General features: G+C 37.0%; 2 protein-coding genes across 5 annotated transcripts; both read right to left on the reverse strand.

The window, feature by feature from the left end:
• Positions 1–3,836: 3,836 nt before the first annotated feature.
• On the reverse strand, positions 3,837–8,461 carry LOC121986205 (protein PHLOEM PROTEIN 2-LIKE A10-like). The gene is made up of 2 exons (XM_042540061.1): positions 7,097–8,461; positions 3,837–4,279 (listed from the first exon to the last, which is right to left on the reverse strand). Exon 1 carries the CDS (start codon positions 8,393–8,395, stop codon positions 7,166–7,168), a length of 1,230 nt encoding a protein of 409 aa, XP_042395995.1. The 5' UTR covers positions 8,396–8,461; the 3' UTR covers positions 3,837–4,279; positions 7,097–7,165.
• Positions 8,462–8,812: 351 nt separating this feature from the next.
• LOC121986206 (uncharacterized membrane protein At3g27390-like) lies at positions 8,813–17,311 on the reverse strand. 4 transcript variants are annotated; one of them, XM_042540063.1, is made up of 10 exons: positions 17,149–17,310; positions 16,958–17,066; positions 12,737–12,929; positions 12,484–12,614; positions 10,496–10,784; positions 10,250–10,356; positions 9,910–10,054; positions 9,649–9,841; positions 9,300–9,543; positions 8,813–9,186 (listed from the first exon to the last, which is right to left on the reverse strand). In XM_042540063.1, exons 1-10 carry the CDS (start codon positions 17,240–17,242, stop codon positions 9,024–9,026), a joined length of 1,668 nt encoding a protein of 555 aa, XP_042395997.1. In that variant the 5' UTR covers positions 17,243–17,310; the 3' UTR covers positions 8,813–9,023. The 4 variants fall into 4 exon arrangements, with proteins under 4 accessions (XP_042395997.1, XP_042395996.1, XP_042395999.1 ...); XM_042540062.1 differs by having other exon boundaries at positions 9,634–9,841; XM_042540065.1 differs by lacking the exon at positions 17,149–17,310 and having other exon boundaries at positions 9,634–9,841; positions 12,737–12,825; positions 12,902–12,929; positions 16,958–17,068.
• Between the last annotated feature and the right edge of the window lie 1,172 nt (positions 17,312–18,483).

Here is an 18,483-nt window from a genome sequence, read left to right on the forward strand (position 1 = left end):
TAGATTAAAGTTAAAATATTTTGTGATCTAATTGTTTTACCAAGCGTGCAGAAAGGACTTGACACTAAACTAAAATCCAGCTAGATCCGCGGGACCCGATAGCCGGTGGGAAGCCCAGATAGGTTCGCGAGGTCCGACATCTAGCGGGAAGTCCGGTTGGGTCTGTAAGACCTGACAACCGGCTGAAGTCCAGTTGGGTCGGCGAACCTGACAATTAGCGAGAAGACCTAGTGAGTCAAAGCAAAGTCAAGCGACTACAGTTGGTAAGTGGAGGTAAGCAACTGGAGGAGAGATCCAGTGAGGATGTGTTCCTGTCCCCAGGGTGTAGCACAGATGGGGAGTGCATGATTCTGTGACTGAAAGGTCCAGGGGTCGATCCTCGGGGTGTCACTGCCTGGGGTTAACGTCTCCGCTATGCACTTTCCACCTGTGTACTTGCATTTACCTCCCTCCATATCCGTGGGACCGGCTCTAGGGGGGCCGCTGATGTGGCGGTTCCACAGTGAGGATGCGTTCCTCGTTGAGGGAATTGTAGGCGTTGGTCCAACTTAGGTCAATTTAGGAAACCGAGACCTTGACTAGATCTTGGTCTCGGGGAGACGAGATCTAATTACTCCTCCTATTTTTGTTGTGCTAACTCTGTTTTACAGGATAAATATATTTTTATTTGCTTGGACTAACTACTTTTTTTTTGCAGGAAATCAAAGGCTGAAAAAAAGGAGTCTGGGCGCTCGGAGCTGGTCCAGGCGCCTGGACCAGTGTCACCCAGGCGAGTGCCGCAGGCACCCGGGCGATCCGAGCGCCCGAAGTTGGTCCAAGCGCCCGGACGACAAAAGCTATCCCAAAGCTGAGTTAAAGCGTGACGACTAGCAGAACCCACGCCAACGATCCAGACACCCGGAAGTGGATAAACATTATGGATGAAGTTTTGACGAGAGATTGTCACGTCAGCAACGGTCTAGATATCTAGAGGGGTTTCAGGCGCTCAGAATGAGTTTATATAAGGGTCTTCGACCAACAACTTCACATCAACGGTTACAACTTTCATTCCCGTGTGTTGCTTCAAAAAGGCTCCGACGACGCTACAACGTTCCACCGACAACCGGACATCAACTTTACTTAATTTTCTTTATTGTCGATAATTTTTCATATATAATTTTTGTACTTCATTATTGTATCTTTTCGAACTATTAGTGGATTACCTAACGAAAGCACTCGACGAGTGCGAAACTTGAAATAGGAGTTATCAAAGGTTCCGAACCAAGTAAAAAATTACTTATGTTAGAACATGCTTATTTTCTTCATTCCAACTTCCTTTTTTTTATTCTATCGAGCAACTTGATTTTAATTCGCAATTTTCGACGATCGCTATACACCCCCTCCCCCCTTTCTAGCGTATGAAATCAACCATATGGAATCAAGATCTCCGTATGAATGTGGAACCAATCGTATGGAATCAGGACCTACGTATGATTTTTTTTTTGTAAAAATAAAAATATTCTTTCAATTTAATATTTTTTTTAAAAAAAAAATCAGTATTATAAGAAGATACTTTTGGTTAATCATGTTTCTTCAAAGTAGTCACACCATTGAAACACATATATATATCCATAAATATTTCCTGAGTAAATGGGGAAATCCTGTAAGAAAAAAATGATTAATATGTCAGGTATAAAAAGAAATTCTAAAAATGATACTCCCAATTAGTCTCAAGAAAAATCTTGTAAGAAAAACAAGTAATGATTGTGTTAAGATAAAATATCTTCCATAATTTATCTATATGTATCTAATAGAAGTCCGCAATACTGGACCACCGTCTAGAATGAATGTTATCAACTTTTACTCCAATAAACAATGACACTCAAGTCTGATCTATCTAAAGGATGATTTCTTAACTCAATAGCAGCATAAAGAACGAAGTAGAAGATACTAAAAAAACCCTAATAATCACATGTTGAAGATAATGTGCTTTCACTATCTATAATAGTCGAAACTTTTTTGCCATCTTGATCAAACTTTTAAAATCCAAGTTATATATATATATAAAAGTTCGGCCCACAGGCTGACTTCCGCTAGTAATCGATCGTCCCCGCTGACTTACCAAAGTCTCGGCCGTCTGCCTTTGCCACATCAAATGCTCCTATTTATACCCTCTACGCTGCTTCTTAATTCTCATCCAACCCATTCTTCCTCTCCTCCTCTCCTGTTTGTTCAACTCATCAGCACCAATCCTTTTCTTTCAATCTCCACAAGCCATGGCAAAGCATCACGCCGCTACCTTCTTCCATTTCCTTCTTCTCTCTGCCATCTTCCTCAGTTGCCATGCAACAAGGCATGAGCCAGCAGATCATCCTTTAACCACTCACCATAAGGTACTAATTAACTTCAGTATCATTTTTTTTTAATTACTGAGTTTGTTTGATCTTTCAATATAGTTGTGCTTGAAAACAGACTGTTGAAAAAGGCAGCAGCAGCAGCTTCCATGAAGAATTTTGTGGAAAAGGTGTTGATGAAGAAGAGTGCTTGATGAGGAGAACCCTTGTGGCTCACACTGATTACATTTATACCCAAGGCAACAAGAACTAACTAGCTAATAAATCTTATATATGCATACATAATTAAGGAGATATTAATTGTGTCAATTATTGTCTTGCTATGTTCTTATCTGTTGTGAAATTATCTTCTCTATGCTTTCCTGTCTTAGTTTATATATTTTTTTGGAGAAAATTAAGTTAATGCAAACGATGCAATATATCCAACAATTTACTTAAGTAAATCAAGAAATAAAACAGTAAACACTAAATTGGTGTGAGTCAAGAATATTATGCTTAGGCCAAAATGCATAAGATTGCATTCATGCTGTCTATTGATTGCAACACACTAAATTTAGTTTTTTTTGTTCTAAAAACAAAAAAGGCAATGTATCATCATTATGAACATTATAGATACTGAGTTAACTTTGACAGTGTAAATCAATTAAAGTATTCAATTTCTAAAATTAAATTGGCCAATAATAGATATTTACTCTTTTTAAAAATCAGTTTACTGCATGTCTCTCCTTTATCTCCTATGACTCGAGACACTAAATTTGGGACACACAATAAAATCTCCATTAATGGCTCTCGAGAAGGGCAGCCGAGTTCTAATTAAGGACATGGTTTGCTGTGCATGCTGAGTCCTAGATTGTATCAATCTCATCTCAAGTCAAAGATAAAAGTAAATGTACTAATTATTTAAGCATTTTGGAATTGAAGAACTAAACTACTGCTCTATTGACTTTTGTAGGAGTTTGAATAAAATTTTAAGAATAATAATAAAAAAAATCAATCACCAAAAAAGCCATGATTCTTATTCTATTTTATTTTTACTTAGTCACTACGCAAAGCAGATAGCAGAATCCACAGACAAAACTTGGCTAAAGACTAAAGTTCCTCTTTACCAATGATCCAATGAAAGGGTACTTTCACCATGACACTTGTTTTGCAGAAACGATATCTATAAAACTATAAAATTGGTATATCCATATCTACTAAATTGGTCTACATGCACCCACGAATTTAGTAAATTATGGAGTACATAATTGATAAAATACACATATTTCATCATACTTGCACACTATATGCAAGAATATCATACTGTTGCACTTACGTGGATACATCTTGAAATATAGAATTAATGCATCTATAGTCCAGTGACCAGTGGAATGCTCATTTCTTTTCGTTATACAATAATATATACAAGTCTACAAAATTGAGGCATCCATGTTTATTAAACAGTTCGCCTATATTCACTACATCAATGCATCTTAAACACACAAAATCGGATGTCTACGATCAGATAAAATATTTCAAATTTTCTACTATACTTATTTTAAGATTCACTGCAGAAAAGATATGTGGCCAAGACACCCAACTTTCCAGAATCCACCATACTAAGCTAAAGCTAAAAAGGAGCCACACTGAATGCTAATAATTTAATCTCGCAAACCTGGATGCAGTATGATGCCATGAAGTGTGGAGTTTCTTTTTCAGGCCTCATCCTGATCCTGTAATGCCACAAAGTAGGATGCAAAGTGGTTTAACCACAAGTGAAAAGTCATGAAGGAATGGATTGCATTAATGATGTTTTAGTTGGTATCCACACAGTGGTGGCCGTGGTGGCGCTGGTGGATCTCCAATGGCAACTAGAGGAGGCTTTGCTTTCAGGAAAGTGTCAGCGTTGACCTTGTGCTTCATTGCAGATCTTGGTGGAGCACAGAAGCATGCACTTTATGCAGGATCTGTAATTAAAGATGTGGCTCAACTCGAGTTAGAATTGCAAGTGGGCAAGTGAGCAAGAATGAAAAATTCCAAGTGGGGAGAAAAAGAATCATCTTATTTTAAAGAACTCGGGCACTGGTCAAAGTACAATGCAAGTCATAGATAGTTTGTACATAGATACCTAAGACAAATAAGAACACATGAAAAATATAAAATCTCATAATAATGAAGTTCGGATTAAACTAAGGATTAAAATACTGCAAGACAACAGACAAAATTAAAAACAATTGTGTTCATTCTATTAGAGATAAGAGATATGGCAAATTCCAATTGCAATGCAAACCTTAAAAATATTGACTACAAGACATTTACTCAAAGATCAATTCATCTGAATGATTGCAAATACATTTCTCAAGAACAAGCCTGAAAAAAAAAAACTCCAAGTAAAACATGTGGTACACTAAACATCCAATTCACTACCCTTGGGACTGTCCATAACAACATCAAATCCACCTTCCACAGAGAAGAGTTGGCCATATAGTGTCATATTGAGTTTTTACAGGTTGAAAAGTAAGTTACAGGTAAGGAAAAAAGAAAGGGTATTCAGACATTGCCAGTTATTAGTAACCATATGAGCCACAACTTACAAGATCTTTTTCTGTAGAATTTTACAAAGTCGATGGTATCAGAGCCAGACCTCTTTATCATGGGTGTATCGGCTGTTGGATCAGGGCTGTCCCAACTCGAGTGCATGCTAGTTCCATGAAGAGGGAATAAATGTTGTATGATTATAACTAGCTTCGTCTCCAAAGCAAGGTGATCCATGCCATGACCAAACTGACAGGCAATATTTCTGACATGATAGCGTTGTATATACTAAAAAGAGATAATCTTATAAGTTTATATGGTAGACAGACAAGCAGATCAGGTGGTCAGTCATTTTAGCTTGGTGGATCCTTTACCCTTTTACAAATGATATCATTAGAGTCAATCCCTGCTCTTCACTAGTGAGCCTGGGGACCCATAGACAATAACCTCAATTAAGAGATGGATGTAATTTTTCTCATTCACATACTGGAGTTTTTCACAATGGGAGTTAACCTAGAAGATAGGCTAATCTCCAACAGAGAAACTTTAAAAAGTTTGGTAGGTTGCCATAAATACATGATAGTTGACCAAGCTTATGCTATTTTGTAATTACTAAGTGAAAAATTGTCTTCTGAAATGTGAAGGATAATCTTTGATAGGCTTTTTGTTCAACATGTGCAGCAGATGGGTAATCAAATAACATGAATGCCATGCTAAAATTCATCAACACATCTTCAGTATGCTACTCCAGAGTACATCAACTAGTAAATAATTTCATTGTATGGAAGGTCTCATTTATATAGTAAAGTGCTTCTAGAGCTGCTGGTGGTGACTACATGCAAAGTAGGTACTCCCAATCGATGATTTTCTAGAATAAGTTCAAACAGTTTGAAACCTCTAGATGAATCTTTAGTAGGCTAGTTGCCTTCTGTTTATTCTGAAAAAAGTTGGAATATTTGAGACAATAAGAGAATGGATAGCCTTATAGTTGTTCAGCAACTATCTGTAAAGTCCTATCGTATAACTCTTTGAAAAGAAAACCACTCTCATCTACTTCTCTCCCCACTATTTCCTCTTATGCCTACATGAAACAAAGAGTATCATAATGCTGGTGTCTATAAGTAATTGTAATCCCCAAGTAGAAAAATAGTAACTTCTTATGGTGCTACAATAAATCTATTTGACAAAGATAACTTTTTCATTAATATTTCAAACAAACAAAACAAATCTCGAAGAACGTAGTATTATGAATAACAAGTGAAATATGTGTGACTTACACAGGTGTATTTTTTTTTAAAAAAAAATAATGCATAAGAAGGCAATACCCCATTTGCACACAAAATAAAATTTCAAGAACGCAATAAACCCTGAACTATGTTGAAAAGTAAAAAAGGTAAAGCACTCATGATTTGAATAGAGAATTTGCTATTTAAGCTACATATTTCTGAAAGACAACGTTCACATTAGGTTCCAAAATTTAAAATTTGACTCAACATAAAACATAATGTAGATGTACTATTGTCTACAACATCAAGATACTCTCAACATAATATATGTACACTGGCACACACTACGTCTAACATCATGTACTTTCACATTAAGTTTTATGGAATTTTCCAAAGATATAATTTTTGACTTTCGACATATATGTAAAGCATAATGCAGTTGTACTATTGTCTACATCATCAAGATACTTTTGACATAACATCATGTACATTGGCACGCAATTTGTCTAGCACATAGGATCAATGATCAAGCTTCCATTAGATAAACATTTTGCAGAATCCACTATCACTCTGATAATTTTCTATATTTCTCTTGCACAATGTATGCTGATACTAATGGAGCACCTTGGCATTGTATCTATATGTCAGTAAGTTCGATCCTATCAGTAAGGGTAGTGCCTTAACGCCACTCATTGGTCACCATGTGTATACCAATTAACAATTCATATGACTTTTTTTTTAAAAAAAAAAGTTGGTAATTGGTATACACACGGCGAACAATGAGTGGGTTCAGGTACTACCCTTACTGGTAGTATCGAACTTACCCTATTTGTCCTTCTATCCTAATTCATCAACTAATGTATTATCTGCATTATTTTCTTCTGAAAAACAGAATAGCAAGACCCTCAATTCTTCATATATGTATCTTGATAAGACCCGGAAATTGCACTTTGAACAATTATCATGAAAACAATCATGCCAACAAAAAGTAACATGAATTTCCAACGGAATAATATTGTCCACCTTATCGCCATGTGTTCAAAGAGCATTGTTGTTTCCAAACATGAGAAGTTGCAATGCTAAAAAACATACTTATGCTGGTGTCAAGAATCTTGTTCCAACACATAATTGCATGCACAAAGCAAGACATATAGTGATTGAAGCCAATGATTTAGCACTGACATATCTCACCACCTCCAAACCTCTTTCTGCTACCTCCCTGTGAATTACTGAAGCCCCTTTCCTTGCAGAATCAGACAATTTCCAATATAGAAAATCAAGAAACGATCTCACGGTCTCAAATGTCACTCTACCTGTGACATCAAGAACAAGCTTCCTGTTGCAGGGAACTGCCAATGTGGAAGAGACTCGTTCAGCCCATGCAACACTATTGTTAGCATTGTGATCGTTAAGACAATTCCTTTGCCGATTAGATAGTTGTTCCAACACTTCTCCTTCTCGCCCAGTAATGTTTACTCTGCTCACTGAGGAGGTCAAGGAGCCATTATTATTCATCACATGATGAGAAGTCCTGACAAGGGTTTCAACAGCCCCATTACAAACCGAAACTAATATGTCCTTCATCTTTGCCTCGTGCTTGGGGTTCGTAAGGCCAGAGAAAATCTGATCATACGGATTGATCACCATAGTCTTCTCAAGGTACACCGTGACAGCAGTGCTCACAAACTGCTGAATACAATCAGCAATGAGCTCCCGGGAATTATCATCAGAAAGCAACCGAAACCAAGTCGGGATAGCTTCATCACTATGCCGTCCAACTGATTCACCACCCTGACCACCCGAACGGATAGCCAGCACGAGGTTCCTCGCGAAGCTTCCCACCACTATAGAGGCGAATCCCGTGCCCGCTGGGGAGCAGAGCTTCTCAAAGAACCGATCGGAGAAGCCAGGGGAGGCAATTTGAGGCCCCAACCCGCACGATCCAACCTTTCCACCTCGTTCTGAATCGGAACCCAAACCCCGGACGATCCCAACGGTAACGGCTTCCGAGAACCTCGATACCGACGCGGTGAACTCCTCCGACGCTGCGATCTTGGCCAGCTGCTTCAAGCTGGTCGGGATCTCGTCTTTTTCCGAACGGAGGAACCGGTTCAAGTCATCAGAGACGAGTACGACGGCCTCGGAGATGGAGACGAGAGCGTTAAAGAGCCTGGCGAGCTGCCTCCGCCTCCGCGCGACGGAGGGGAGGTGGTAGAGCTTGTAGGCGCCATAGCCGGAGAACCCAACGGCTGCGACGAGGATGAGCCACCGGCGCCGGCGGCGGGAGATATCGAGTGCCGAGGACGCGAATTGGAGCGCCATGGATACGCAATTGGGGCGTAGGGTTCCGTGACGGAAAAGAATGACCGCGTTTCCCAGTCATTTCTTCTCTGCTTTATATTTTTATATATATAAAAAAGGAAAACAAAAGCAGTCACACGCCACGCGTAGTCAATTTATTATCCACATACATAATACGGCAGCAAGCACAACACGGCATGCCCCGGATCAGCTTGAAATATCATTAATTAATTATATAACAAAATTATATTTGTGTATTTAATGACTAAAATGAGCATTTTAGTGCTTTTTCCCGGATCAAAATTTGAAAAATGAACAATATTGAAACGGTCTGCCCAGGCAGAATACAAGAATCCCATCTTTCCCCTCCAATAACAAAAGGAGAAAAAAGGGAAAAAAACTAAAAAAAAAAAAAATAAGAGAGATTTAATGAAACAATAAACACAAAGTGACTATAAATTTATTGGGTAAAATCATATCAAATGAGGATACTAAAAAATGCAAAACTGTCACATCAGACAGGGAGGGAGGTCAAATACGAACCCAAACGACGGGCAAGTACATGGATGATGAAATCTCTCGCCAAGATTTGACCCCCTCTACGGCCCTTACCGATGCACCCACTAATCAAATGAGGATATTAATTACTTCAAACGCTGGTAGAATAATGAGAACCATTTACTTTGCCTTCAATGCTGTTGCCATTTCCATGGGAGCCTTGACTGGCTTCTCGCTTCAATTTGTCGACAACTTCCTCGAACCGCCGCCGGAAGGTTGGCATCCTCGAGATGGTCAAACTGAAACCCTGCAGCCTGTGGAAGGTTGTTACTGGTAAACAAGGCAAAGATGGAGCAACAATGGCTTTTTTAATAATGGAAATGGAAGTACCATTCATGGAATCGATACTCATGAATCAAAGTCTTACCTTCTTATCAACCCCTCCAGCTGAGCTCTTTTGACTTCATCAGCTGGTGCGACTCCACCGTTTTGCCAAGCACTAACCCTTCGAGAGTCGCCACAATAAAGAGCCAGCTTCTGTAGATATTCCTCTTCTTCTGGCATCAACTTTGCGGCACTAATTTGTTCTTTAAGAACAAGCATAGGCTCAAAAAGCCAGTCAAAAATCTTCCCCTCAGGTCTATTAACATATGTGAGTTCAAGATTATCCCCTGCAAACGAATGGTAAGTGATTAACATTAACAATTCAGTAAGGGAATATTTGAAGAGGACAGAAATGCAAACCAATCATAGAGAGATACAGGGAGGCCTCATACGCATGATAAAGCCGACGGAACCGCAATTTATGGAACGAATGCAACATTGCAGAATTACACAGGAAGGTAACCCAATGTTAACTATCTTGTTCTTCGAATTTTGCCATTCCTCCAGATCTGGCATATGAATAGCATCAGCCTGAACAAGCTCGGTTCCTACACTCTCACATGACTTGAAAAAGTTCTCCCATATCTAAGAGAGAATCCAATTATCAGATAAAGTAATGCCAAAAAATTTAAAAGGCCATATTTAGTTCTTACCACAACTGATTTTAGCTCCTGCATCTTCATTGAGGGTGTCTTAATTAATCGATGTTTTAGATGAATAGGCTCAGCAGAACTGGGAGCCCTCTTCAGCGGAAGTGATAGGGAGCGTGAAACAGAAGGCTTTTGGCGATATTTTGGTCTGGGTGATACAACATACACATCCTTTAAAGGACAAGAACTACAGAGTACAGAACTACTAGCATTGTATATTCAACATTACGAAATTTGTTTGTTGAAAATGGAAGACTGCTTTGAGGGAAAGGTGACGCATTAGACTTAATAGAAGGCAGGCGTACTGTAAAAACAATATATGCGAAGATAGACTTAATAATACCTTGGAAAGCATGAACCTTCACGCATGTAAAGGAAATCATTGGTGAACTCATCAAAAATAGATATCACAGCTATGACATAAAGAATTCCGCTCTTTGTAGAGTTTTCCTAACACAAGAAACATAATTTCATCATAACCAATGAAAGGATCATAGTTATGGTCAAGATTTAAAAAAAAAATGTTATTCAAAAAGATATTGCCTCTCTAGTAGGACATTCTGCATGAAGAACTTTCACTATGTTGTACCTGATATACAACAGCAGAAGCATAACATCCAAGGAATAAGCTTGAAAAAATTCCAGCAGCAGAAGCCAGCAAAACTGCTAGAGGCCACAGTAAAATCAGAAGCCCGGCAAACGGAACACAAACACTTTCCAAAAATGGACCAGACCGCCCCAGAAGATCTTGGATCAATTGGCCCCATCCTTTAAGAAGCATAACAGGTGCTTTGTAAAGTACTATAAGGCTAATCATGGGCACATCTATGAAGGCACCCAAGAGTCCTGCCAGCAAGCATCCAGGCACCTGTGATATCCTGCATATGAGTAATTCAAGGCTCATTAAGTAATGAGTAATGGTATCAGATTTCCTTATGAGATGCAACACAAACATATTTCCTTATGATTAATTTTAACCAAGATGTGACCTTAAATGAGTTCAATGATAGGATGTCTATGTAGCATATCAAATAGTTGGTTACGATTTTCTTATACATTGTTTAAAGAAGTGTTTCATGCAATCACACAAAAGATAATATATGCATATTCGGTGCTTCACTAAATTGTATATTGTATATTGCATATGCAGTAGTTAGATACTACTCTTGATCTTACTGTAGATACTACTCTTAATCTTACTGACATACCTAAGTGAAACAGAGTTATTAATGAATCTCAATATTTCAGGTAAATTATATGTGCCACTCTTGGAATTTAGGATATTCCATGTACCCGCTCTAATTCAAAGTCTCCACTGAGTCTTAATCTATAAGGCATTGCTATTAATTTAATTTTCAAACTTGACAAAATTTACATGATAACTTTTTGAAATTTTGTATATATGAAAGCAAAGTATTTTTGGTCTTCGATTTTATTTGTTTGTGCTAACACATGTATATTTTTATAAGGGAAAATGAGCAGATACCCCCACACCTCACACCATCTTTGTTCTGAAAATTACATTATGAAGTTAATGAAAGCATAATATCCATATAAACGAAGAAGTGCATATAACAAGAAAGGTCTTCAGAAATACATGTAGTGCGCATCATGACCCTCGTAATGAAAATTGGGAGTTTGGAAGTGAACTAAAACTATTTGGTACTCGGCTAGACTTTTATGGCCATGAAGACTACATACTGAGGCAAAAACATGTCACTGCTATTTGATCTTCAGTTAGATAGATCAGATTCTCCTCCAAGATCCAGACATCCATAGGATTAGAAAGGATTTGTCAATCCTATAACTAGTCGTGTAACTGATGTTTATAGTCTCCACAAGAACTCTCAACTATTTATTTAAATATTACAACTATTTATTCAAATATTAGATTAGAAGATTTCCCATATGAAGTGCAGACTAAATTTCATTTATAACACTAATGTCACGGACATAGACAAAAAAAAATATCCTTACATTATTAAGTTTTTTTCAACAGTCACTCACTTTGTGATTCAAAGGCAGCTTGCAGAAAACAAAATAGTATTATCATAATTGTCGACTATTCAATTTGTGGAACTTAATATTGAATGTTTTTACTTTTAGGGTCAATCGCAATTGAACATTGACTACATAAAATCTAGCATGTATAATTGTATTGGGTTGCATTGCATTGAGTTTACATTGATATGATAACAGGCATGACTTATGATAATTAATAATGACAAATAAAATGTACAATATTCTTATGGGAGATTATGTCTACAAATACATATAAATATTTTAGGCAAGGAGTTTAAGATAAACTAAGCGAGTAAGCAATTTCTAAGATAAGTAATTCATAGAGAGTCATAAAGGACATCCCGGTGCACAAAACTCCACTCAATGCGAGGTGCTGGGGAAGGGTGAAACCGCATTAGGTCTATCGTACGCAATGGTACGCTGCATTGCAAGAGTTTGTTTCTGCGACACAAACCCGTAATCTCCTCGTCACACAGCAGCAACTTATCACAACTTTGCTGTTACGCCATAGATATAAAAAAAAAACAATGCAAGGTTGGAATCTCAAAAGGATACCTCATGTCCATTATTGTCTCGCCACTTGCCTCGAGTAATCCATCCATAATAGAGAAATAAGTATGAAAGCAAATATCCTTAAAGTCTCGGACAATGGTAAACCCTCTTTTAATCGAACTCCAAGTGCCAGCCTACATTTATCATATAGACAATCAATATCCTTACTCTAACATGTAAAGTAGTGCCAATTAGTTAAGGTTAATTGGGAAATTGAGGAGAAGAAGAGAATAGGAAAGAAAACCAAGATTCACACCTTAAAGCAACTAGTGAACTTATTCTGGACCCCTTCCCTAATAACCTCAAATGTTGCCATCAGTGGCAAAGCAATTCCAAATCCTAGACCTGTTAAGAAAGCACCAATCGTTGCAGCAAATGGCCATAGCAGGAGGAGAACTGGCATTAGCATTAGTAACAGAACCTTCAGCAGTGAACCAAACTTCTTTGTCCTGACAAATTAAAAACCAGAAGGCTAATAAGACATACCATATTGCTCAAATTAAATTAACAAACAATAAAAGGCAGGAGGAGATTTCTAGATGATTTTCCCAAAGGTAAAATAATACTCAATCATAGTAGAGGAGAAGGAAGAACATTTCCAGAACAATTGCAAACAAAACAAAACTACGCTTGCACAAATTTAGAATGAAGATAAAGGTAGAGGATAAAAACACCCAAAGTCATGCAACTGTTACATTATGGATAAAAGTCACCCAACATACAAGAACATCTAAGATTTTCACTCCCAGACCTCGTTGAATATGCACCTATGTGCATTCCTCCAATTTCACTTGTGCATCTGACTATGTATTCATAACATTTCCATCTATATCCTAGGTGCTTTTCTTTCATGTTTCTCAAAGGAAAAAAAAATAAGATGATTTCACCTTCAAGTATCAGCCCTGTAAGATGCATGTTTGTTTTGAGAGACTTGACAAATTGATGTCGGAGGATCTGCAAATTTTTATTATTATTTTTGATAATTTTCACCTTTTTGGCATTTAAGATATTTTTGATAATTTAGGTATTTTTATATTTTGAGTTTGTTTAGGATTGTGAGTTTATTATTAATTCTTCCTTTCTTTTAGAATTTCTTGTAAGACCATTGGCGGCCGGCTAGAGAGAGATAAATAGCTTTGACAAATAAAAAGAACCTTTCCCGAATTTACGGTTTAATTAATCTAACACTTGCATAAATAAAATAAATGGCTGAAAGAAAAAAGGCACGGAAGGGTTACTTGATTACAACCGGGGAGGATATTAATCCAAGGAAGTTGGAACTCAGAAAACAATCTTCTTCAAGCGGAGAAGCCTCTTACAACAGTTGAAGTACTCAATTACAAAACAAAACAAAACTAAAATGAATCACAAGTGTTGCTCTAAACCTCTTGGACCAGGGTTGTATTTATAGCTTTGGTCGGGGTGCCTGGAAGGGTTTCAGGCGCCTGGAATGGGATAGAATTCTATCCCCAACGTAACGATTAAATGCCACGTCGATTTGGATAAAGTTTGTATTCTCGGAAGGGTTCCGGGCGCCCCGATGGTCCAGACGCCCCGGACTGGTTCCGGGTGCCCCGACCAAGTTTGGGCGCCCCGACCTGGTCCGCGCGCCCGAACCAAGAAGTCAACACAGTTGACTTTTCTCGTCCAGGTTTTCCGCTCCGGTTCCGCTCGCCTTGGTCCGGGTCTTCCGCTCCGGCTCCGCTCGCTTGGGTGATTTCAGCCATCCGAAATAGGGCTCACCCGAACCCAACTTCTGACCTTCTCGAGCAACCTTCCGCTCCGGCTTCTTGTCCCTCGAAAATGTCGCGCGCCTCCTTCTCGTCTGCCTGCCTACTCTTCCACAGCACTTCGTCCCTCAGATGCACTGAGCCCGTCGGCTCTCTGTCGTGCCGTCCTTCTCGCTAGCTGCGTCTTTTGCTCAACTTCCTGTGCTCCTAAGTTCTTGCACACTTAGACACAAGGTTAAACCCAACAGGACCTAACCTAACTTGTTTGATCACATCAAAACTACCTTAGGGTTCCATCATTTCTTTCCTTTCTTTACAAGTTAGGAATTGTAGTCTATATATTAGGATTTCTTTCCTTTATTTGAGTTTTAGGCGCTAGAGTTTATATGAACACATGTTTAGCTATTAGAGGAATAAATCCTTGAATATTAAATAAAATCTCCTTTTTTGGAAAAATACCCCCCTCTTCTCATCAGCCCGCAGGATAATCGGCGTTGGTTGGTATCAGAGCTGGCAAGTTCCAATTGAAGAAGTCAAGTGTCAGATCCAATTAAAGGTAATTGTGATCGTGACCGTAGTCGTTTTAGGCAGGTTCTTGAAGAAGTCTCGCATCATGGTCATAGCACCCAAGATGTGATTGAGAATTTATAGAGACAAGTTGTAGATTTAACCCAACATTTGAAGATTAAGAATTTACAGAGACAAGTAGCAAATTTAACCCAACGTGTAGCGGCGGTGATGTAAAAACTTGAAGATCGTGAGATACGTGGTCAAGAAGATTGACATGAATACCTCAAATGTCGAGTTGATCTACGTGAATTTTTTGGTATATCACATAGAATTATATTGATTAGATCAACAAAATGGAGCAGATCTTCGATTATAAGTAAGTTTCGTATCGGATGAAAGTGAAGCTGATTGTCATCAGACTCAAGGGTCGAGTATCAACATGGTGGGAGCACTTGCGGCGCTCATGAGACAGACAGGGAAAAATCAAGATCAAGGATTGGAGAAGATGAAAAAAAATATGAAAGATCACTCTCTTCCTTTTGGGTACACTTAAACTTCGTTCCAGGCAAATAGGTTTTGCCATGGAGAATGATAGCTATAAAGTCCAAGATGACTTTGACGGATTCGAAGATGATTTGGAAGAAGAAGTTGATAAGGTACTTTATAGTGATGGCCCTAAGACTTTAATCATTCTTGAGAGTTTGTTGATTGAGGAAGATGTGGGACATGAGATCGAGGTGATTAGTGAGCCGGTATATGACAATTATGAAGCAGACAAAGTGCTTGACGATGACCCTTTATTCGTTCCAAATTCATGTTCTATCCAGCAAGGTAATTATAAACCTTTTATCAAATTACATCAAGCAACTGATTGTAAACCATCTGAGGAAGACCAAGAAGGCAAGACAGAAGAGATTTACGAACCGATATACAATGATGACGGAGTTGACGAGGTACAACAACTACTTTCAGACTGTGTTGAACTTATTCTAGAAAATCTTCCTCCTGGAGTACCACCTATGGAAGATATCCAGTAGCAAATTAGCCTTGTTCCGAGGTCAAATTTGCCTCAACCCATATATTGCATTAATTCCAAGATAGCTAGACCACCTCTTCCTGGTCCAACTTCTCCTTAACTTTTTGTTGGCAGCGAAAAGCAAAACATGCCAAGAGGACATCTGATGATTTGGATTTAATAGAGGAAGAAGATGATGGTGATGACCTTCATCTTACTGAGGAATCTGATCAAGAACAAAATAAATCAAATCCTCTAATGATACCGATTGTTGAATACGAGAAGTGCTTGAGGGACGTGAACATAGACAAGAACAACGCCCACAATATCATGCTCATCAACGAATCAACAAGGCTTCCCAAAGTCCAACTACTAGTAGATTTTACGGATTTAGTATCAAATGATCTTCCTGGGGCAACCACCTGATGCTACTTTAAATTCAAGACAAGTTTTTTTCATCCCAGGGTGATTGATGCAGGAGGATCCGAAGATTTTTATTATTATTTTTTATAATTTTCACCTTTTTATTATTTAAGATATTTTTGGTAATTTCTATCTGTTTTGTATTTTGAGTCTGGTTAGAGTTTTTAAGATTGTGAGTTTGTAAATAATTTTTTCTTTTTTTAAGAATTTTTTCATTTCTTTACAAGTTAAGAATTGTAGTATATATATTAAGATGTCTTTCCTTTATTTGAGTTTTATACATGTTTAGTTGTTTGAGGAAATAATCCTCAAATATTAAATAAAACTTTCTTTTAAAAAAAAATTAGAAGATAGCGGTTATCTCTTCTTGCCTTCTCCACGACCCCTTATATAATAGTTATCAATTTCTCATAAGACCTTGTCACGTTATATTAGGACTAATGTGCATGTGAATAAAGGTCCTGATCTTGAAACTGAAGAAGAAGGCAGCTTAAAAGCGTCTGATGGAATCTCTCTGTAGGACAGAAAACATTCCAAAACATAGACATTATTATAATTGAAAATGGGTAATTAATCAACGAAATTTACGCTTCAATTATGACAAAGTGGCTCTCCCGTATCCTTCAAAGGAGAGAACTTTTTGTTTGTATGCGCAAAAAATGTCAACTGAGATGTATCCTCATTGAATCCCGCTGGCATTCAATTATCGCTTTCAGGGGTAGAATCACAAGATAAAAACAACAATATAGCATTCAGATTATGAGAGAAGCACACAAATGGATCATGATCAATGACTAACCTAGCGACACAGTAACAAGTCCAGAAGGCATGGCATGGGTAGAGTCCCACGATGAGGGCGGTTATCCCAACGAAGACGGTGACAAACACGATTGGTGCTATAAGCGCCGCTGACATGGTGAAAAGAGTAAGGGAAACCATGATTGATAGATTGATAGATCGATCGACCACGAGGAGGGTTCCGGCGCATACCTTTGACAATGGCGAGGAGGAGGAGAAGAAGGAAGAAAGGAATGAAGGCGAGAAGGTGTCCAAGGCGGGAGGCGAATCCTTGGGGCGCGTCCATCGCCGGCGGCCGAACTCCTCGGGGCTCTCTTTGTCGCTGTCCAAAAACCTGCGAGTGGAATCAGATGCAAAGCGGAGCAGCAGTTTTGAGGGCGGCAGCGGGCGCGGCCACATGATTGGGGCACGTGATGTGGGGCCCGTTTAAAGAATTGAGTAGTTATTAATTACGTCGTCGTTCAACACATGTTCAAGTGTTATAATCCTTTTGATGTGCTGTCATCATAAGTGAGCCCCTTTTTAAAATATAAAAACTATCAGAATTTTAAATATATATTACTTAAAAAAAACGAAAAATGCACCTTATTATAAAATAGATTATTTTTTTATTCAATTTGATAAAATATTATATATAAAAAATTACTTAATAAATTGGTCAAATGTTATTTAAATTTGATCAATATCATTTTAAAAAAATTAAAATTGTGAAATTGTTATAGCAGCAATAGTTTTAATTAATTTAAATTTAATTAATAAATAAATATACTGAATTGTTTTTAATTTTTTTAAAAAATAAAAGATATTTTTAAATAATTTTAATAATTGAAAATATCTTTTGATTTTAATTATAATTACTTTACTCTATTTGTATTTGGTTAAAGAAGAATAGAAAGAGAATACTAAAACAAGAAGGAAAATTATTATAAAGTTTAGGACACTGATATTCATTAATTAATATGATTAATGGTCCTAAAATTTATTTAATTTAAAAGATTATTAAACTTTTAAATTTTTAAATAGTATAAATTTATTAATCAATTTAAAAAAATACTAGTTAATGAATTTAAAAAACTCTGAATAATTTCCATTCAAAATCAATATATTCATCGAAGCTCCTTACTATATTTATGTCATCTTATCTAAATTTAAGAGCTCCTTAAGGTGCGTTTGGTCCGGGGTTAACGAATTTTTTTTATAAAAAATACCCTCTGATAAAAAAAAATATGGAAAAAAGAGAAAAAATGTAAAAAAATATTAAAAAATATTAAAAAATGTTTAAAAAATTTTAATTTTTTTTTAAAAAAATAAAAAAAAATTAAAAATAAAATAAATTTTAAAAATAAAAAATAAAATTTAAAATTTAAAAAAAAAATTTAAAATTTTAAAAAAATTTAAAAAATCTAAAAAAAATTTAAAAAATAAAAAATTTATAAAAATTTAAAAATAAAATAAATAAATAAAATTTAAAATTTAAAAAATGTAAAAAAATAAAAATATATAAATATGAATAATATAAAAAATATA

Source organism: Zingiber officinale, chromosome 5B (genome assembly GCF_018446385.1).
Source record: "Zingiber officinale cultivar Zhangliang chromosome 5B, Zo_v1.1, whole genome shotgun sequence".
Taxonomy (NCBI): Eukaryota; Viridiplantae; Streptophyta; class Magnoliopsida; order Zingiberales; family Zingiberaceae; genus Zingiber; species Zingiber officinale.

What these genes read in the sequence shown, in the direction of transcription:
- LOC121986205 (XM_042540061.1), bottom strand. Translation starts at nt 8,395, where the DNA reads ATGGCGCTCCAATTCGCGTCCTCGGCACTCGATATCTCCCGCCGCCGG.
- LOC121986206 (XM_042540062.1), bottom strand. Translation starts at nt 17,242, where the DNA reads ATGGACGCGCCCCAAGGATTCGCCTCCCGCCTTGGACACCTTCTCGCC. An exon ending in ACTTGTTACTGTGTCGCTAG is followed by an intron (nt 12,930 to 16,957) that starts GTTAGTCATTGA and finishes TTAATTTGTCAG; the next exon opens with GACAAAGAAGTTTGGTTCAC. An exon ending in GAAGGTTCATGCTTTCCAAG is followed by an intron (nt 10,055 to 10,249) that starts GTATTATTAAGT and finishes TGTATCACCCAG; the next exon opens with ACCAAAATATCGCCAAAAGC.